The 22,603-nt window shown below is 39.4% G+C and overlaps 1 protein-coding gene across 1 annotated transcript; it reads right to left on the bottom strand.

The window, feature by feature from the left end:
- Positions 1–3,736: 3,736 nt before the first annotated feature.
- pglyrp2 (peptidoglycan recognition protein 2) lies at positions 3,737–13,016 on the bottom strand. Its single transcript, XM_075464339.1, has 4 exons — positions 12,944–13,016; positions 11,468–12,328; positions 9,734–9,944; positions 3,737–4,040 (listed from the first exon to the last, which is right to left on the bottom strand). The coding sequence occupies exons 1-4, from the start codon at positions 13,014–13,016 to the stop codon at positions 3,737–3,739; spliced, it is 1,449 nt and encodes a 482-aa protein (XP_075320454.1).
- Between the last annotated feature and the right edge of the window lie 9,587 nt (positions 13,017–22,603).

Here is a 22,603-nt window from a genome sequence, read left to right as displayed (position 1 = left end):
AATGCGAGGCCATTTGTCCAACACCTAAAGCTATTGACCCGAAGCGCACCAACATATTTAGAACAAAATGGCAGAAAAAAAGAAAAGAATCAAAATGTTACAGTCAAAGTCTTGACCTCAGTCTGATGGAATTATTTCATGGATTATTTCATCAGATGGCACTGCTTTATGAATTAAACTAACATGCTGATGTTTGGTAAATCCTCAACATTTTCATCAGTCATTGTACTGCACTTTGTTGAAGAGATACCCAACAAAGATGTTTATTTACACGTTTACAAATCACTTGAACATCAGAAGTAGTTGTAGATATGCTGCTGTGTCACGGTGATATTCATGTCAAGATGTACAACAAAACCAGTGCATATCAGAGTGCATACACCTGCCAAAGCTGAATTAAACATCCCTCTATGCAAATCCACAGTGACACAAAAAGTGAATCCCTTCGAAGTAGGGGCATAATAAATATAAATATTTATTAAATATTTCCATCAAATTTATTCCCAACATAAAAAAAAAATATCTGTCCTTTCCACAACTTCAGTATCTGTAAACCATCACTTGAAAGCTTCGATATCCCTGATGGAAACATCTTTTTTAAATTTTTTTATTCAATATCATGATACATAACACTAACCTGGATCACTCTCCAGGCTTTTCCATCATCCCCCCAACCATATTTCAGTGTATTTCCAGCCCTTGACTCTCTGGATATGATGGCAGCAATGACAGCTGGATTCATTTTTAAGTCTTCTGCCACTTCTGTGATCGCTGACCTCGCTCACCTTCAGAGATAAGTTTATGAAAGAATGGGAAGAAGGCCTCATTTGGAACAAACCTTCTTGGAATCTGTCCCCATGTTACTTACAGGATCAAACATAGTACATTGGAAAAACCCACACTATGATCACGATTATTCCTGCTTCAGGTTAATTCAGCTGCGTATTCGTTTTGCAGCGTTTACCTGCTTGTCCTGCTGAGCTGTTTTCGTTGACGCTGCCACAGTCAACCTTCGTGATGTCTCCATATTCTGTAAATCTGTCCATCATAGTGTTATTGTATCTACTGTATTCACTTATAAAACACAAGTAACTATTCCAACGTGGAAGTGGAATAGTTTGAAACATGTTAGAATGTTAGCATCCATGCATATCAAAGCTGTATTTTAACCCTCTCAATGGGAAACAACAAAAAAGGGTTACAACATGAACAGTTGAGCACACAAATATAAGCGACTTTTTTTGATAGGATGGAACACAAAATTATTTATAGTTGCCACAACTGCTGAATGGATTTTCCATCTCCTCAGACTGTCTCCCCCGATCCTCAGTTTGCCTTGCATGGCGGTGTGTTTAATGACGACTCTGCCATGCTGTGACGCTTTTATGAGACTTTTTTTCCTCTCCTTTCCCCCTAAGTTACTTACAATTATTGGCAGTTTACTTTTTTTTTTTTGTTTTTTCCAGGCTTGTTGCGTTGCTGATTGGATTATATCCTTACCATGGGGGGTAAACAAGGACATCTTGCGTAGTTGCCCAGTTTTCAGGTTACATTTTTCAATATTTAGTATCTCACACACACACTCCTACATTCCACATAGTTTGTTATTAGTTATGCAGCCCATATCCTACATTTTAAATAAATAATCATTGTAATATACTGTATGTGGGTGGGGGCAGGGGGGCTACCATATTCACTCCTTGGGTCAGTTTGGTGTATGTATAACAAAGGTCAATGTACTTCTAAAACAAGTCAGAAGCACATACTTATAAGGTTCACAAACTTCTCCTGTGTTGCCTCCCGAGAGTAGGCCGATTTTTACGGAGTAGTTTGGTACTTTTAAGGATCTAAATGAACTGTGAAAAGACATTTTCATTCAGTCAGTGATTCATTACTCTTTGTTCTGGGCTATATGTAGTTATACTATACACTGCAGCTCAGTTTTCCTGGGTAGTGACCATTAGGGTCACATGGTTTGGGGCTTTTAGAACCCAGGCATTGATTTACATTGATTGGTGTGATAAATTAATAAAATCTTTCCTGTGCAGGTCAGGAACGACACTGAAAACTCCAAACTGTAGATGGTATTCCACCCTGTTCATGGACATTTTGCAACACTCAAGATTCAATCATTGATTTCTAAATGATGTGTTTAACATCCCCAGCTAATTCTAAAATGAGTTTTTTCCATTAGTTTGGTAGCATTTTTTTTTTATTAGTATCTATTTATTTGTATTTGTTTAAATTTTGAAAACAACAAGATCTTGATTTTTTTTTGCGTCCTTCATTTCAGTGTTTCATCCTTATCAGGCCACATATTTTCAGAGAAGTTCAAGTGTTGGCTTGCTCAGATTTTCTGAAATTACTCAATTAGGAAGCAAAAGGTGAATTAGCTTATTAGCTGTAATTAGTGGAGTGACTTACGCGAATATATCACACAAGCTTTTGTTCACACAAACACTTGATCATGAAATTGGTGTGTACATCATAACAATCTGGTCACATGATTACTTCGTTATTAATAGATGTAAGCTTGATCGTTTGTATATAAACATAAACAAACTATCACCAACCAACCACCATTATTTTTTTTTAGCTTAAATGTGTGTAATTATTTGAGAATTAATTTTAAAAAAAAAAACATAGGGGACATGACCTAGTAGTTCAGAAATGCTTTATTATGCTTTAAAACCTATAGATGGTGCTGTTGTCAAACAAATAAATGACACCATGCACTGCTGAAATTGAGCACGCTTTACAGGGATAATCATCTATTTAACTTTAATGAGTTGAACCTCTTAAACTATTCAAACATTTTCATGCTTGAACTATATTACTATAGTATAGTACTACTTTAAATGGGAATTTGTCTTTTAATCTGACAGATAACCAAAACAAATGACTGATGTCCATTTTTTCCTAAATGCAACTAAGACAAATTTTCTTTTACAATTTATAGAACCAAAGCGTTAACTTCTCGTTTAACAAAATTGTGAAAATGAATTGACAATAAAAACAATTAAAACTTGAAATTTATTCTTTTAGTTTGAAAAGGCCCACGCTGACTTCTGACAACTCGTGACACTTAGAGAAACAATTGCAAACTAAACCTCCTTGAGTGTAATGCTGTTAATTTGCAAAATGCTTACATTTGTAACATTTTTGTACATTTTTGTGTTAATAATTTTCTCTTTAGAGCTAACTAGTAGTAAAGCCGTGCTTACAAATTTCAACGAAAGAGAAAACGGTGGCTTTTTTCTTTCAGATATATGAGATCTTGTTCGTACACAAATAAAAAAAAAACAATTGTTTGCTTATCTCTTATTGTTCTGTTTGGTTTTTTTTAGAATTGTCTTCCTGCAAATTATGAAAATTTAAAATAATATAACAATACCATGAGATACTTTTTGTGCTAATAGTGTTTCAATTCAATTCAATTCATTTTTATTTATATAGCGCCAAATACAACAAATGTCATCTCAAGGCACTTAGATAATAAAGTCCAATTCAAGCCAATTGGAATTCAATTCATTGTAATCATGAGTTTCACTCATAGCAATGCTTCACACTTGATATTCACTCCTTCAGTCAAGGCAAAAGTGAGATGTATTTATTCTGTATTGAGATATGTGGATCTCAACTGAGTCCTCAGTAATTAATCAAAAATAAATAGCTAGCATACCCTGAAAAACCACTATTTATATTCACGAATCTCAAACTGGCAGTAGGTGTTCAATCATTCCTTGAAATGCTCCCAGCCTCTTATTTCTGAAAAGAAGGCATCTCCGGGACAGGTGGTGTAGTTCACCACCTGTCTGTGACCTTGGATGGTGAAGTTGGCTGCCAGTCCTCCTCCATTCACAGCACATCGTACTAGCTGATGACGCAGCAGGTCCATGGCATAGCGAGAGGGCAGCGTGGCAGTGTAGTTACCAATAACTGACACGCCATAGCCAACACCGTTGTGTCCCCTGGTGTGTTTTCCGAGTAAGTTCCAGCCCCTGCCTTCATAGATATATCCATCCGAACCAACCACAAAGCTGAGGGTGAAAAGATATCAGAGCATATGATTACTAAGAGCAGTGTACACTGATTGGTCTGAAGTAAACAGTGTTGTCAACTCTGACAATGTTTAAATCCAGGCTGAAAACAGTTCTATTTAGCTGTGCATATGACACCTGAAAGTATTTTATCTGCACTCTTTGCTTTTAAATTAATTAATTAATGATTATTTTTAATGTTTTTTTTTGTTTTTTTTTATTTTTTTATTATTATTTTTATCTATTTTTTTATTTTTAATGATTTTTTTGCCTTCTTGTGTAGCTATGAAGCACTTTGAATTGCCTTGTGTATGAATTGTGCTCTATAAATAAAATTGCCTTGCCTTGCCTAGATAATATGAATCAAATCAAAGACCATGAAACAGTACAGTTTGTCCTAAAGTGAATAAAGACTTTTCAAAAAACCCTAGTTCTTTCTGAATAAAGTATTCTAAAATACAAAAACATTCATTTAAAATATTGTATGTAATACCAGCAACACAAAAAGATAGCAGTCAGGCAAAGAAAGGCATAAAAGTTGATAGAATATGCAGGTAAAGTCTTTCTGGAAGATATAACAATCATCAGATTGGTTACAGGTTAGGGTGTCAGGATTGGATATAAAAGGAGCATCCACCCATCCATTCTCTACACGTGTTTAATTCAATTCAGGGTCGTGAGAAGGCTTGCGACTATCCCAGCTGCCATTGGACAAGAGGCAGGCTCCAGTCTATCACAGGCCCACACAGAGACAAACAGCCCACTTACTTTCGCTCCTTGGGTCAATTGAGAAACGCCAGTTAACCTAACGCCTAACATTTCTGGACAAAGGGACGAAGCTGTAGTACCTGGACAGAACCCACGCATGCACAGGGAGAGCCAGCGAACTCCACACAGAGAAGTGCCATCCAGGATTTGAACTAGGGACCCACTTACGGACTAACCACCACACCACTGTGCAGCCCCAAGATGCATCAATGCCACCTGCTTCCTGTCTCTCTCCAACTGTCCTATCATTGAAGGCATAAAAAGCCCCCCCCAAAAAATCTAATGATCAGATTAGGCTAAATTATTATGGAGGACGACAGAGGCTCCAAGAAGAGGAAAGGGGGAGATCCGCGAAAAAAAGCAAAAAGCCCTTCAGGCCGACGCTGCCAAACGTTTTAAAATAGACAATTTGTTTGCTGCCGCTAGTGTTAGTAGCCACCACAGCTGTGACAAAAACGTTGCTGGAGATGTCACCCCAGGGCCAACTGAAGAAAGATATTGTGTCGGGTCGGAGGATAGGCCTACTGACGATGAGCAGGAACATGAAGAGGTCGAGGGCAAGGAGATGAAGGACATTTTAGGACCTAAAGGTGACGTTCATGCTAGCACTTTATTTTACTGATGCAATACGGCACTTTTTATTGATTTTGACTGTAGAGACTTCATTAAGCGTTATTGTAGTTAATTGTTTGGGCTGTTTTCCAGGTGCTGCAACAACACGACTCTCATTCAGCTTAATAATGAGTGTTTGTCATCTATGGGGGAAACAGGAATTTTGGTAGTTTTTTTTGGGGGGGGGCTGGCTCCGGGGAAAATTGCCAGAGCCGATTTTTTTTCCCAGTCCGACCCTGAATAAACATATAAATACATACATGTATGTACATTCCCAATTGCAAAGAACTTTGTCTTTTCAACATCTACAGTGAATAATACATTCCCTGTGATGCTTCTATTGTATATTATATTTTTTTAATTTAATTTAATTTTTTTAATGTCTTTTCTTTCTTGTGTATTTGCCTGCCTAGGGACTACGGACGAAAACTAGCTTTGTAGCTATAATCCGGCATATTTACATTTGTTTTTATACTGATGTTCATTAATGTGCATTGTCCCTATTCAAATAAATAAATTAAATTAAATAAATACTGATTTAGTGAGTCTGGGGTAATCTCAGTGTATAAAGACCAAGGATGGAAACAACTGTTAAATGCGTATGATATTTGAGCCCTCAGACGGCAACTCAATAAAAACCATCATGGCTACCATGATGAATATACCCACATGGACTTGGACACATGGGAGTACCTTAGAAGACCTTTGTCACTAAATACAATCTGCTGCTGCATCCAGAAATGTAACTTGAAACTGTGTTAAGCAAAGATGGATGCCATCTATGAAAAATGCGCAGTAACAAGTTCTCTAAGCAAGCAGGAGCTCATGGAAAGTGGACATTTGTTCTGTGATCAGATGAGTGTTTAGGCTTGCTTTTCCCAAAGATGAAAAAGACCATTCAGGCTGTTATCAGAGATAGTTCCAAAAGCGAGCAACTGGTATGAGGGTGCATCAGCACCTAATGCATGGGTGACTAGAATGTGTTGCAGGCCGGGTACCAGGGGCGAGGCTAGGGTATTTTTAGTGGTGCCAAGGCACCACCGTGAGATAGCTCGGCACCCCCTGGCTCAGCACATTTTTAAAATATTATATTATGCAAAAACACTTTTTTTTTTTGCTCAAGGATGCATTATTTTAGTGACTTTTTTATTTATTTTCTAGCATTTGTTTTTGTTTTAACTCTATACTCCCAAAATAAATGTTGAGTTATCTTCAATATTTGTCTCAGGCTCTCTGTTATCCCTGTCAAGCCACACAGTCTTTTGAAATGAAGAGGTTAAAATTGAGTGTTGTAGGGGAAAATGTGCCTCTGTGAGCACTGGGGGCTGGGGCACCCCTAAAGACCAGATCCTAAAATCGCCCCTGCCGGGTACCATTAGTACAGAGGCATATACTGAAATTATGGATGCAGCATCTGGAGGTCCATGTTTCTTTTTCAGCAGAACAATGCCAGACCCCATTTTGCACAACTCACAACAGCGTGGCTTCATAGACACTGTGTGTGTGTGTGTGTGTGTGTGTGTGTGTGTGTGTGTGTGTGTGTGTGTGTGTGTGTGTGTGTGTGTGTGTGTGCTCGATGTGCCTGCCTGCAGTCCAGATCAGTACTGAAAATATAAGGTGCCTCAAGAACATAACTGATGTTCGCATTAAATTACAGATTCGTTCAAAGTTTCTTAAAACAGTAGAGTTGGTCATGAAGACACTGAAAGTAATTCCACTGTGTATAGGTGTGTTCACAGCTGCATTGGTGTGAAATATTCTTGAAATTGCTTGTGTGAACACAAATGTCTGCAACATTCACTCCGGGCTTCTTGTGTCGATTATCCACACAGCACCCTAGTAAAACCTTCAAAACATCAGAGGGTAAGATGACGTGCAAGTGCATGTTCTGGAGCATTTAATGCGAGCGAGTTGAGTTAGCAAGCGTGCTGGTAAGAGTTGCTGCTAATTCTCTGTTCTGCTGATCTATATGCTGCTTTCCACTCTCTCCTTGCGATTGTTAATACATTCAGATACATGTGGTACTGATATCAACACAACAATAATCATCAACCAGCCAATTCTCATCTTACCATTACTGACATAAACAAGTTGTGACATTTTTATTAGGTGCCGAAAAACCTTAGGTCAGCAAACCTAAGGTTTGAATTTTTTTTTAAAAATGATGTTTTTTGTCACATGAACCTGCAGTTATAAAATCAAGATTTTGTTAGAGCTAGTCTTTAGTGACAGTCTTTAAAGGGGATAAGCAACCATGAGTTGACATTTAGTTTTAAATGTGCTATAAATTATGCTTATAAGTACACATTATTGAGCTTTAACTGAGACCAAGCTTTCCTATAATAATTTGTACCACTAGATGGGGCATCAGCCACAGTATCTATCCTACCTTGGAGGTAAAAAGAGGAAATAATAGCTAGTGTTGCTCATAGAAAACAAGCTACTTACATAGCTTAGAGAGGAGAAGCCCCTTCATGATTTTTTTATCTAAAATTAAAGGAGCCAATAGTAATAATCTGTGAACAGAGTAGATGAAGAAGTCTGATTGTTTTCTCTCAGCGTTTGTTGTGGCCTGGTTGGCCTAAAAAAAAAGAAAAAGAAAAAGAACGACTTGAATAAACTAATCTTTAAAAGGAGTGGAGGGTGTGAAGTTTTACTTCCCTCTTGTGGTGACAAAGTCCAAGGTGACAAAATCCACATTTCAAGGGTGCAAAGTGTCGAATTTTTTTCTTATATTTAGGCCTCTGAAGTCACTACCAAAAAACTGAAAAAACACAACCCTGGCATTTTGTTTAAGGTTTGCAAATATCTCACTCAATGAGCCATTCAAATTTTTCAGAGTTAACTTACATCACTTCTCAAGTTCACCCACCTCCTCTCCAAAGTCACAACCTTTGTGCACCACTCGCTTGCATCCAACTTGCCAGACTAGATAAGCCAGCTGGGGAGCATGCAACTTACATCAACCCCAGCCTCAGAGAATATAAGAACCTGGTAGATCAATTATGTTTGAGGGCAATGTTCCAGCAAGGGTTAGCAAAAGACTGTTTATGTGCAGCAACCCCTGTACATTGGACTGTATATCCAAGTTCAACGATGCATCAGAGAAGAAACCTTGCAACACTGAGGGATCAGTCCAGATTGTCAGTAACTGAACTTAAGACAGGGGGAATGTAAGTATTTAGGAAATAAACTTGTCAGGGTTAAATTATTTTCTATATATTCTTTATTTTCTTCATTTAGCACAAGCTAACGCTAATAGCTTAGTTTTTGAAAAAGACATAGGTCTCCAAACATTAATTATTAAAATATGTTGATGTATACAAAATGTTTAAATGCGGTATCTATTGGTATAAATGCATTACTGCAAGTTACGCTGTGTACATCATCGGTTCGATCCATTACTGTTGGTGTGAAAGTATTGTTTACTAGCACTGTGCTTAAACCAACAGATATTTTGACCAAAGCATCTCTCGTTCATTTCAGTAAGACCTCTGAAAATTGTGCCAATTTGTTCAAAAATGTCATAATATATATCATATAATAATATGTCTCATTTAGCTGTCTAACAAAATAAACAAAAATTATGTGAATGACGACCACTTCATTTGGGAATTTGGCTATACTGATATACATTTAAAATTTAAAAAGCTGGAACTTTGGCGCATGTACAGGGGTCCATTTGGGTCTAGTTGAGCGTACATATACGAAAGTGATTCAATCCAACCACATTCAACTACATTATGTGGGTGTGTTGGTCCAGTTTTCAAAAAACTGGACCAAAAGCTGGCTGAAACGCTAACATGCATTTTAAAAGTCTGATTTTGGTAGGACTACAATAATATGTTTCTTTCTAGTGCCATGTAAGTGTGTTTAATTTGACACACACACTCAAAAAACATTCAGTAAATTATATTCTAAAGCAAATCACTGGTACCGGTGATGTAATGTAGAAACAATTCCCCAGTCTAAAATCTGTTATATTCTGTAGATGGTGGACCTTCAGAAATGATAGGCCTAGGGTCACTGGTGTAGACAAGTGAAGAAAGAAAAACAAGGTCTAAGAAAAGTTTGCAGCATCTTCTATGGGAAAAGAATAACTCCTGTTTGTGTATTATTAGGTTTAGCAACTTTTCAGGTCTTTTACATGCACAAAGTAGCTTTATAACACACTGGAGGAGAAAGGAAAAATACAGTGAAACAATGTAACCTATTTCGCACAAGAGGGGCATCAATACTCTTATCTAACTCTGACCCAAAGTTAAATGGTACATTTCGAAGGATATCAAACCATTCCTTATAAGCTTAGTTACCTGTATCCGATGTCATTCCAACCGCGGTCTTCCTGGTGGAAACGCTGCATGGCCCTCATGTCACGAGAGCATTTTGGGAAGGATAAACAGGGTGAAGAAGGCTCATAGGTATGGTGAACATAGAGAAACTGAAGAGGAAGAGACAGTGGGATCGCTGGACTCTTGTAGGCTTTAGCCCCCCACTGACAGCGAGGGATGATTTGAGGGCAATCTGTGTATAAAAGGAGAGAATTCAAGGGTTAGGATACAAAAATTACTAGGGACTATGTTATACCACACCAAATAATGTGATAAATGTGTGATGTATTGTAACTGTCAAAAACTACCAAAATAAATAAATAAATAAATAAATGACTAAAAAGACCAGTTTGAACAGTGGTACAGTGCTCACCAAAAAGAAAATTGGCAATTTAATTTAACTTTAAAATGTCACAATTAAGATACTTCAAATACTTTCCAATATCTGTTTTTTGCCTCCACCAGCTCACTGGACATATCCACCTCTTTAACTGTCAGTAGTTCCAGTATGTTTACCAGCTTTTTGCCTACTGTTGGGTTTATTTCTGCTTTTTGACAGCTGCCTATCATCACCAAAACAGCCGCAATCACTGGAGCTTAAGGCATCTGTTAATAATTCTCTATAGGTTTATTTCTGCCAGTTATGAAGTATATAGTTCTAATTCTTTTATTTTCATTTTTTTTACTGATCTCTAGCGCTTTGCTTCTTGCACTGAGAATGAGTAGCACAGCCTTGATTGCATTATTGTTGTGATGTTACTTATGAAAGGGGTCCTTTAAAAAATGTTTTTTTTTTCTAAAAGTACATTATCTAATTTTTTTTGTATTTGATTGTTAACACACTCAAAAACCCTGAGTTTTCTGAGCTGCCCAAGGGTAATATTACTTGCAGCTCTACTTTGTGCCTAAATGTCCCTGGCATTATTAAATAGCTTGGTTTCTCGTGACGTAACAGTGCTGCATCGCGAACGCGCGAAATTCAGATGGATGTCAGGAAGTGAAGTCTGCCCATAGAACTGCTGTGTAAAAAAATCAAGATGCCTGTGTTTTGTGCTGTTTACGCCTGCTCCAACCGTTCTACCCGTGAAAAAGAAAAAAGTTTTTTTAGAATACCAAAGGGTGTCGTACACAAAGGTATGTTAGCTAACTGCTAACTTTGTTTTTGTGGCTGTGTTTATATAGCATTGGGGTGTTGTTAAATACTCATTTACTTAGTAATGATTATTAAGTTTCTGGTAGTCTAATATGGGCTTCATTGTGACTTTTTAGGCGTCCCTAGCGCTTTGGGTGGCGTTGAGTCGGTAGACTGGGCTTCGACAGTAAAGCTCGGTTACGAAACCACTAAGCCGAAATCCGAGGCATCTCTTCAACGAGAGCAAAGGATGAAGCTCAAGGAGGACCAACAAACACGGTCGGCATGTGCAGTGGCTATGTGGGATCTCCAACAGACAGCTGACAGCCCGGGTATGAGCCCAGATCGGCACATCCTTATATTCTCCAGAAAATTCACTCATCTTCATGAGGTACGGGTCCCGCCCAACATATTTACTCACTAATTGTTTGTATCGTATTCTAGAAACTGGCTCTAAATCTCTACAATACGGACTCTCTGGAACGGTTTCCTCCATAGACGTAGTCGCCATATTTACTTCCTGACAACCATCTGAAAACCGCGCCCCCTTACGACCACGTGACTGAAACCAAGCTATTGCTCACCCCAGTACTTTTGCACAAACACCAGCAATCCATCCTTCACCGCCTTTCCCACTCCTGAGTCCTGAGCGATCCATTCCGTCTTCTCCAACTTCCAGACCAATGCTAGTGTCTCCATCACTTGGCTTTGAAGATCAAGTGACTCAAGAAGCGATCTTGAGATCTCCCTCCTCTTCGGGCTAACATGAGTGGTCACCGCATCGAGGCCCTGTCTCTCATGTAGAGTAAAACTATAGTATCCTTTCAAAATCTCACTGAGGGCCCCTGGCTGTTTAGGTGCAGGTGAACTGCTGAGGTGCATGCCCAGTATAATTCCATCCATGCCCCCATTGATAATGGCATCTGTTGCTAAAGTTGCTGGGTGAGACAGCTTGAACACCTTGGGGTGCTCCACGCTGTCCCAGCACCCATTAGGACCCAAGCGAAGAGACGGTGGTATGTCCTGGAGGCTGAGAAACGACAAGCCCAACGGCCTGCCAAGGGTGAGAGCGAAGATCCCAACAGCTTGCGTCCCCTCCATCTTGGCTTTCAGTCCTGATTCAATTCCTAACAACAAGGGTGCGAGTGCTACTGTGGTGCCATCTGGAGCAAGAATCACCCCTCGCTCTTCTCCGTGGTCCGTCACAATGTGGTGGATGGCCTTATCAAAAAAGCTGAAGGATGTTGCATTTAGAATGGCTTTTTCTAGGACCTCACTGTCACTGAGATTATATGATGCACCCAAGAAATGGATGGTCATCACATCATCATGACCAGCGGTCCTCCGCAAGGCTCTGACCAGGGCCAGTGGCGACAAACCAGGGTTGGAATCTTCAACCTGCTGCACAGCTCGGATGAAGCTCTCCATGTTACGCAGGTGAACACCTGACGACAACATAAATACAAACATAAGTAGGTCTTCATTTGGCTTTAAAGACACACTGAAGTAGATACATCAAATTAAAATCGCCCTTCCTCAGTAGCATCAATAAACCGTTTCAGCTGAATCTCGTTTGCAAGCCCAAGTGAAACTAATAGAAAATAAATGATAAAAAACCCTGTGGCACTGTTAAAAATCCTGATCCTTTTGCATCTAAGGACTGCTAAATGGACCAACTGGGCTTTAGCCAAGGTGCCCGATATGTCATGCAAAAATAATTACAAGCACAAAATTACCATAAAAACTCATCCAAACTCAATAAATGTTTCTGATACAGTACACCAAGTATCCTGTCTCTCCTTTATCTTATTCCCTTACAATTACATGCTATCATTTTTAGGAGCATAATGTTGATGTCCCTATTTTGTATATATTGTACCATTAAAAATGGATTCTTGACTTTCATAACAATAAAAAAGAGATCAAGCACTCTAAATATAGGTTCCAGAACCAAAGTAATGAGTGTATCGAAGCTTGACAGCAAATCTGAAAGAAACTACATCGCCTAATAAAAAAATCCAATGGATAAAAGTTCACATATTCTAAATATTTGCACTTACCCGTTGGTCTGCTGTAGACAGTAAAGAGGCAGAACAAAGCCAGAACAAAAACTGTCGATCCACATGACGGCATGTTGCATTTCCTAGTTGTTGTCTCCTAAAGAGCAATTTTCAGTGAAATAAAAATGACAAGAATTACGGCCTGCCACAGATAAAAGAAGAAGGCTAAACAGCGAGTTCTGAAGAATCATTCACTGGAATCTCCAAAAAGCCGGCTCTCCAAAAATTGTAGAGTTGCACATCTGTGCTGCCCACAACTGAGGGGACTTGTGCAGGCTTATTTGTGCAGATCTACGTGGATGACTCCGAAGTTATGTCCCAACAGTAAAGAGTACTCTTTGTACACTAATGGATCCAAATATTGATTCGGCCTACAGTCCTCCAAAGTGTGTCACAAGCAAGGTAAAGTTAGTCCCCCTAAGTTTTTTCAAATGGCCATTATGGAAATTTCTTCTTTTTACTGTATTATGGTGTCAGTCTTTCTTCGTGTTCTACTGCCTAGTATAGATTCCTCCGAATGCACATTCAATGGACACAACCAACAGCAAATATGAAGCAGATAAATGGTTAATGTTTACCATCTCTTGTGATATGTGCATCTGTTGTGTACTCAACAGTGACGGGAAACATATCTAGTCACCGGCAATCACATTAACAATTAACTAAATGCAGACTTTTTGGAAAAAGCTGAGGAATTGTGAAAAACTAGATTTGACCTGATTTGAATTAGATTTTTGGCACGTGTTACAAACGAGCTATATAAACCCAGAATCAGAATGATTTGCTATGTAATCAAGAACATAGTAATGACTTTTGCTCTATGCACTTTAGTGTATTTCATATATATATATTTAGTATATTTCATGAAAAACTCAAATTAGATCAATACTAATTGTGAAATAATGACATAGGCATAATTAATGTTAACAGTTGGATCAAAAGAATGACTGACTTTCTGTGGAATAGGAAGAATATACGACGCACACTATAAACTATTCTCAGTTTTGGAGATTTGACACTGCTTAAAGTAAAACATACTTAATTTAATTTAAGATAACAATATTAGTCATTGGAAAGCTGGAAATACGCATCACATCTTTACTGAATCAAATTAATGACAGACACTGCTTTTTTTGTTAATCTAGATTTTTGTTAATGTGCAACCTCTTTATATTTTAGGTTTCTATATTCAACTTATTCACTCGACTTGTACTTTTTTGTGCAACATTTTTAAAGATATTCACTCGACTTGTACTTTTTTGTGCAACATTTTTAAAGATATTCACTCGACTTGTACTTTTTTGTGCAACATTTTTAAAGATATTCACTCGACTTGTACTTTTTTATGCAACATTTTTAAAGATATTCACTCGACTTGTACTTTTTTGTGCAATATTTTTAAAGATATTCTCTCGACTTGTACTTTTTTGTGCAATATTTTTAAAGATATTCACTCGACTTGTACTTTTTTATGCAATATTTTTAAAGATATTCACTCGACTTGTACTTTTTTGTGCAATATTTTTAAAGATATTCATTCGACTTGTACTTTTTTATGCAATATTTTTAAGGATATTCACTCGACTTGTACTTTTTTGTGCAATATTTTTAAAGATATTCACTCGCACAATAAAAGGAGAATGTTTTGTCCTTTTTCTGACTAGTTTTGCCTATCTTGTCTTGATTAGTTACTCTGACAGTAGAGATGGTTGTGGACTTCAGGAAGAACTCAGCCTCACCTACCCCCATCAGTCTTTCCTCTTCCTGGGAACTATTATCTCCCAGGACTCGGGACCTCAAGTGGGAGCTGAACATCAGCTCCCTCATCAAGAAAGCCCAGCAGAGGATGTACTTCCTGCGGCAGCTGAAGAAATTCAACCCTTCCAAGGACAATGATGGTGCACTTCTACTCCTCCATCATTGAGTCCATCCTCACCTCTTTCATCACCATCTGGTACACTGCTGCCACCGCCAAGGACAAGGGCAGACAGCAGCGTGTCATTCGGTCTGCACAGAGGGCGATTGGCTGAAATCTTACATCTCTCCAGGACCTGTACACCTCCAGGACTCTGAGGCAGACAGGGAAGATTGTGGCTGATCCCTCGCACCCCAGTTACAAACTCTTTCAGACCCCTTTCCCCTCCATCAGGACCAAAACCTCCCGCCACAAGAGCAGTTTCTTCCCATCCACTATATCAACAAGGCCCGGAGCCCCCCTTGACACTGACTCTCTCCCTCTCCCCTTCCAGACCTACAAGCTACATTAAAGTAGCATCTTCAGACCTTCTCTATTTGTATCTAGATTCTGTATATAATATATCTATATTGTCTGCACCAACTACACCAGCCGCGGCTATTCAGAGACAACACGGGAAGCCGGACAGCCTCTCCCATTCTCTGGCGAAATTGCTACATCTTCAATGTTAAATTGACGATAAAACAGTTATTCACAAAACACAAGATATGCCCAATACTGCATTTACTTTCATAACTACAACATGTTGTCCTGTAGCTTAATGAAGTGATTTGTTCTGAAATCGCCACCGTTCACTGAGGAAATCATGTTATGAAGCCGCCCCTAACAGCCGGGCTTCCGAGCCGAGGGCTGCCCGGCTTCAGGAGGGGGCGGGAGAGTCACGTTTTTTTCTGCAATTCTAGGTCATCATTGGCTAAATCGACAAAAACTCACCACTTCCGAGGCTGCTCGGCATCTCTGGGGGTAGATTAGACGTGGGCGTGTCAATATGAGGGGCTGTGTCATGATGATTGGAGTTAGTGTTTGTCCATCATGAGAGATTCTGTGGCAGCCGAATTTTTAAGCGGGGAGAAGCACGCTGGGACTTCAGTCCCAAAGCGGATACGAAAGAGACTGGTTGTCTGTGAAAGTGCTGTCGGAGTTTCACTCATTTCCCATCGTTTCCATTTCCATCCTCACACACATACACTTTTGTAAATATTACACTGGAAATAAGAAACACATCCTTGTTGTTTAGAAGTTTTGTCAATCATATTCCTGTTGTGCATTTGTTTGTCGTGTTAGCTAGTAGTTTTGTCACAATGGCGTAATATGGGCTTCCCCTGTTTTAAAAGTCAGCAGCCGTCACTGAACTACACTAAGTCAAATTCCTTGTAAGTGCAAACCTACTTGACAATAAACTTCATTCTGATTCTAACTGTTACCATTAGTCAGAAACCTAAAAACTTACAAAAATCTCATCCACCCAACTCAGGGTAGCGGGCGGGGTACATCACAGGGCCACACAGACCAAAACGAGACAAACAACCACACACATGCTCACACTCACTCCTAAGGACAATTTTAGAGACAGAAATTAACCTAACATGGATGTTTTTGGACCATAGGAAGAAGGCGGAGTACCCATAGAGAACCCACGCATTCACAGGGAGAACATGAAAGCTCCACAAAGAAAGGCCCCAGCTGGGATTCGGACCAGAAACCCTCTCGCCGTGAGGCGACGTTGCTAACCACCACACCACCGTGCAGCCCCTTACCAAAAAATGTATGTATGAAATTCAAAGCCAGCCTTTTGGCAGTGATGTGCAAAGATATTTGTTTTTTCATGAATGACTATTCTGTCACTGTTTTGTGGGATTTTGGGGAGATTAAACATCAGTCTATTGTGTGGTTTGTAGATCAACATAAAAAAAAACATACTTTAGATGGCATTGAGGCCCAGGCATCTTAGAACGTGTATTGGGGCAATAAGGTCGGTGCCAGTGTGTGCTCTTCAAGTTAAAGCATGGGAAATGCGTACTCAAGAAACAGCTCTCAGCCAGCTTTTGGATGAATCTGTGAGATCACGGAGACAATCCCACAAAATTGTGTTGGAGGAGAAAGAGCAGAAAAGTATAGTTTTTGTTTGACGGCATGGCGGTTTATGATCAGTGGGCTAGCCCTCTTGTATTATGACTCCCAGTTCCGTTGTGGACACTTGAAACACATTGTGTTATCTTACAGTTGCAAGGAAAAAAAAGTTTGACATAGTAAATTAATTTTACAAAAAAAAGTGTAGATATAAAGGTATATGTCAGAGTTAATAGTGATGGATCAAAGGACCCAGTACATAGCTCTACAGGGTCAGCACTGCCTGTCCTGTCCTACGAAGTCAAAATGGTTAAGCGAACATCAGATATTTAAATGTGTATACAGTTGAGCTGTATGCCATGCCAATGCCTCTTAAGTGGGTGGAATACATCAAAAGAAGCAAGGTGCTGACTTGTATAAACTTTGTGTCTGTGTTATGACATGTTGTATCAGGTGTCTAGTAGCCAGTGCTTGTTCTATGAGACCACGTTGGCACAAGCCTGCTCAGGCTTAAAGGCAAGGGACTGAGGTGACGTTCATGTGGGTGTCAGGCACTCTTGAGTCATGAGAAGGTGGGTAAGTTGACTAAGATACAAAAACAAAACATGATGATGTCAATTCTTTCCATGTCTGGGGGGGAAAGGGGATTCTATCGAGTAAAAGTCTTGAATAATTGTAAAACTAGAGTCAGCAGACAGAAAGCGGATATCTTGATTCAATTTGAAACAAAGTAGGTCAAATAAAGAGTAGAGGAACCAATTGAAGAAAGCAAGCAGTGATGCCAAGAATAAGATTAAGTCAGTAATTTGGAAACATCCACCTGGTATGTGCAATTCCCAATTAAATGGTAAATATTATGTGGCCCTTTTCTAGTCTAGTTGACCACCTAAAGCACTTTTACACTTCAACTAGAACTTATTAGTTGTGGGAAACATGTTGCAGTGAGACAAGACAGAGATTACTAGAATGCAATGAGAGGGTGTAAGAAAAAGGATTAAAAAAAAACATGTTTTATAAAAAAATATATATAAAAACTGATTTTTAATAATCTAAAATTCTAATATTCCCAAAAAAAATTAAGCCATTTTTAGAATTGGTAAGCTATCACTTCATTTATCATTTCATCAATCGACTTATAAAAATATCATCCCTGCTCACCATGTCTGCAATCAAGTTCATCTGCTTCACCTGTCCCCTGTTACTCCACACTCAATCAGCGTCGTGCCCCTCACCTGTTCATTAGCAGTTATATTCAGCTCTCTGGCAGGCAGATGGTGCCAGATTTGTGAAAACCTTCGAGTGAGTAGATATCCAGCGTTCCCTCTCTGACTGATCTTGTTCTTGACCATGTTCTGCCCTACAGATTTCCCTGTTTGCCTCGCCCACGTTGGATATCTCTGTTCTGGACACCGACCTTGTTTTGGCCTCTCGACCTCCGTCTCCTGCCTACTCCCATGAAAGGATAGTTTGTCTGTCAGGTGCACTTTTTCTTTCTGTTCAAATTGATTGTGAAGCACAGCACTTTGAGTCCCAGACAAATGTCGCCAAAGGGACCATAATGGACGACCTTAATCTTGATAAATATATGATGTTGCAGTTGCTCTGAAAAGAGAAGAGAATTTGGTGTGTTTATAAAGCACTCACATCTGAGAAAATCTATGATTTCAACCATGAGCAGGTTGCTCATATATGAAAGTAACATTGTAACTTGCAAAGGTAAAAAGTAAACCGGAAACAGATCTAGAGCACAATCTTTTATGAATGAGTTTATAACAGTAAATGTGTTTTGAATGGGATTAAAGGAACTGCATTAGGCTGGTTTAAGTCATATTTATCTGATAGATTTCAGTTTGTTCTTGTAAATGAAGAATCTTCCTCACGCACCAGAGTAAGTCATGGAGTTCCTCAGGGTTCTGTGCTTGGGCCGATTCTTTTCACTTTATACATGCTCCCATTAGGTAACATTACGAGACAGCACTGCATAAAATTCCATTGCTATGCTGATGATACTCAGTTGTACTTATCTATAAAACCAGATTAACCCAATAGGTTGGTCAGACTACAAGCATGTCTTAAAGACATAAAGACCTGGATGACTCAGAACTGTCTGCTTCTAAATTCAGACAAAACTGAAGTCGTTATCTTTGGACCTGAGCGCTCTAGGGAGAAATTGTTTAGCTATATAGTTACTCTAGATGGTATTTCCTTGGCTTCTAGTTCTACAGTAAGGAACCTTGGCGTTATTTTTGACCAGAATTTATCATTTGACTCGCATATAAAACAGGTTTCTAGGACTGCCTTCTTTCATCTTCGTAGTATTGTTAAAATCAGGAACATCTTGTCTCAGAGTGATGCAGAAAAACTGCTCCATGCATTTGTTACTTCAGGATTGGACTGCTGTAATTCTTTATTATTGGGCTGTCCCACATATTCTCTGAAAAGCCTTCAGTTGATCCAAAATGCTGCAGCCAGAGTTCTGATGAGAACTAACAGCAGAGATCATATTTCTCCAGTTTTAGCTTCTCTTCATCGGCTCCCTGTTAAATTCAGAATAGAATTTAAGATTCTTCTCCTCACATATAAAGCTCTTAATGACCGAGCTCCATCATGTCTTAAAGATCTCATTATAAGATATTTTCCCAACAGAGCACTTTGATCCCAAACTGCAGGTTTACTTGAGGTTCCCGGAGATTCTAAAAGTAGAATGGGAGGCAGAGCCTTCAGTTATCAGGCCCCTCTCTGTGGAACCAGCTGCCAGTTTGGGAGGCAGAGCCTTCAGTTATCAGGCCCCTCTCTGTGGAACCAGCTGCCAGTTTGGGAGGCAGAGCCTTCAGTTATCAGGCCCCTCTCTGTGGAACCAGCTGCCAGTTTGGGAGGCAGAGCCTTCAGTTATCAGGCCCCTCTCTGTGGAACCAGCTGCCAGTTTGGGAGGCAGAGCCTTCAGTTATCAGGCCCCTCTCTGTGGAACCAGCTGCCAGTTTGGGAGGCAGAGCCTTCAGTTATCAGGCCCCTCTCTTGTGGAACCAGCTGCCAGTTTGGGAGGCAGAGCCTTCAGTTATCAGGCCCCTCTCTGTGGAACCAGCTGCCAGTTTGGGAGGCAGAGCCTTCAGTTATCAGGCCCCTCTCTGTGGAACCAGCTGCCAGTTTGGGAGGCAGAGCCTTCAGTTATCAGGCCCCTCTCTGTGGAACCAGCTGCCAGTTTGGGAGGCAGAGCCTTCAGTTATCAGGCCCCTCTCTGTGGAACCAGCTGCCAGTTTGGGAGGCAGAGCCTTCAGTTATCAGGCCCCTCTCTTGTGGAATAAGCTGCCAGTAAATGTGCGGGAAGCAGACACCCTTTCCACTTTTAAGACCAGGCTTAAAACTTTCCTTTCTGATAAAGCTTATAGTTAGGGATGGCTCAGGTGACCCTGAAACATCCCATAGTTTAGCTGCTATAGGCCCAGACTGCTGGGGGGCCTCATCTGTCACACCTTTCCTCACTTTGATCTCTTTTTCCCCCCGTTTAATTTATCAAATGATATTATATACATGTGACATTATTGTGGTCATTAACTCGTGTTTCCCTGTTCCAACAGGTATCCTTTGAATGGTGTTACAGTGTTTTTTCCCTCTTTTCTGTCCTCTCAAACCCCAGCTGGTGGAGGCGGATGGCCACCCTTCCTGAGTCTGGTTCTGCCAGAGGTTTCTTCCTGTTCAAAGGGAGTCGTTCCTCTCCACAGTCGCCTCAGGCACGCTCAGGACGGGAGATTGGACTGAAGACAAGTTTCGGTGCAATCTGTTGGTTTCCTTAGCTAGGAAACTGTTTTTGAATTGGCTCTATATGAATGAATTGGATTATTTTATAAATGAATTATGATTACAATGAATTGAATTCCAATTGGCTTGAATTGGACTTTATTATGTAAGTGCCTTGAAATGACATTTGTTGTATTTGGTGCTATATAAATAAAAATGAGTTGAATTGAATGGGCTTCATCAGTGCAGTGTGTCAGAGTCTCGCCGGAGGCATTAGAGAGGGTATCCTTAGCCACAGTGGCTTCCCTGCCAAAAGTCACCCTCCACTGTTGCACAGTTACTCGCATATCAGATAGAGGAGGGGTGGATGAGAGGCAGACGGTTTGTGTGTGGGTGGAAGTGTGGTGTAATGTGACAGATAATGTGTCTGTAGAACTGGCCCTGGACTGTAAATTCACTATATGAAGAAAGCAAGGCAAAATGAGGAATGAATTACAAATAAAGCTGCATTTATTTTCCACTGATGACTGCTTCGCTTGTCATCTGGTCTACAAAAGCAGAAGAATCTTTCAGTCCAAGTACCAAAATCAAGTTTCTATTTACTGTCAACAAAAAGAAAGTAAGGACCACAATTCATTTATTAAATGTCTGTACCTCTATCTGTACAGCTCAAATATGTTTTGAAAGAGAGCATATGTGTCGAATGTATTGGATTGAAAAGTGTCCCACACTTACAGAGGTATTGATTCTAGTTTCCACTACCTTGCTGTGGAAAGTCAAGTCAAATTTATTTGTATAGCACATTTCATGTAAAAAACAATTCAAAGTGCTTTACATAAAATAAAAGCAATGCAGCAAGAGATTAGAAGAAGCATTAAACAATATTTAAAATAGTATAAAGAGAAAGAAATAGAAATAATTAAAATTAAATTAAAATTATTAAAAACAAGCAACAGTCCAGATAAATTCAAAGATATCGTGCAGATTTCATGCAAACACAAATGAAAAAAGACGTTTTTAACCTGGATTTTAAAATGTCTCCATTTGGTGAAAGTTTAATCTCCACTGGCAGTTTGTTCCACTTGTTGGCAGCATAACAGCTAAATGCTGCTTCTCCATGTTTAGTCTGGACTCTGGACTGGACCAGCTGACCTGAGTCCTTGGATCTAAGAGCTCTGCTGGGTTTATATTCTCTGAACATATCACAGATGTATTTTGGGCCTAAACCGTTCTGGGATTTGTAAACCATCAGTAGACTTTTGAAATAGAACGTGAGACTTGCCAGGGTAAATTTGGAATGTAAACATTACCCTAGAATTTTACCTAAGCTTACTGTAAAGGAATTATTGTTCTTTGCACACTATAGCTGACTGATCCCAACAATCCCCATGGAAACAGCTGTTGGAAAATGTTACATATCGGCGATATGTAACATTTTCCAACAGCCAACAACAATGACTAATGTGTGGTTCTGACTAATATGGCGATATTAGTCAGAACCACACATTAGTCATTGTTGTTTCAGGAAAATATCTGGCTAAATTATTTGCACAATTGTATAAGTTGGAAAATTACCAACATGCAACTAAAGATTTTTTAGACCTGGATAAATTGGCATTGCTGCAACAGCCATTACATTTGTCAAAATTTGACTTTGACCCAAACCCAGCAGACAATTTAGCCAATTGAACCTGCAAACAACTCTAATTTCAACTTAAAATAGTCAATATATAAATGTGAAGTAATTACTTCTGAATAAATTATATTGAAAGGGAAAAAAAACAGTGAACTTTTTTATGGTGTTTAAATGCTTTTATAATTCACGGGTCAAAAATGAACCATAAGACAATGCACTCTAGTGGTGTACAGCCCACATGGAAACATAAACGGAAATGAAGTGTGACTTTTTCTAATGATGGGGTCCCTTTAGGAAAAGTCATAGCATTTCAAGTTGGAAAAAGATAGTTTAAGGTATTTTTTCTACAGCTAAACATGGTAGTGGGTCACTTTTGACCCGCAAGACAACAGGAGGGTTAAATTCATGCTCTCCAAACACGAGCCAAAGTCACGTGGTGTCAGTCACATGACTTGACAGACCG

Source organism: Odontesthes bonariensis, chromosome 4, assembly GCF_027942865.1.
Source record: "Odontesthes bonariensis isolate fOdoBon6 chromosome 4, fOdoBon6.hap1, whole genome shotgun sequence".
NCBI classification, from domain to species: Eukaryota; Metazoa; Chordata; class Actinopteri; order Atheriniformes; family Atherinopsidae; genus Odontesthes; species Odontesthes bonariensis.
Note: the sequence above shows the minus strand (reverse complement) of the source record. Positions and strands in the feature narration are given on the sequence as shown.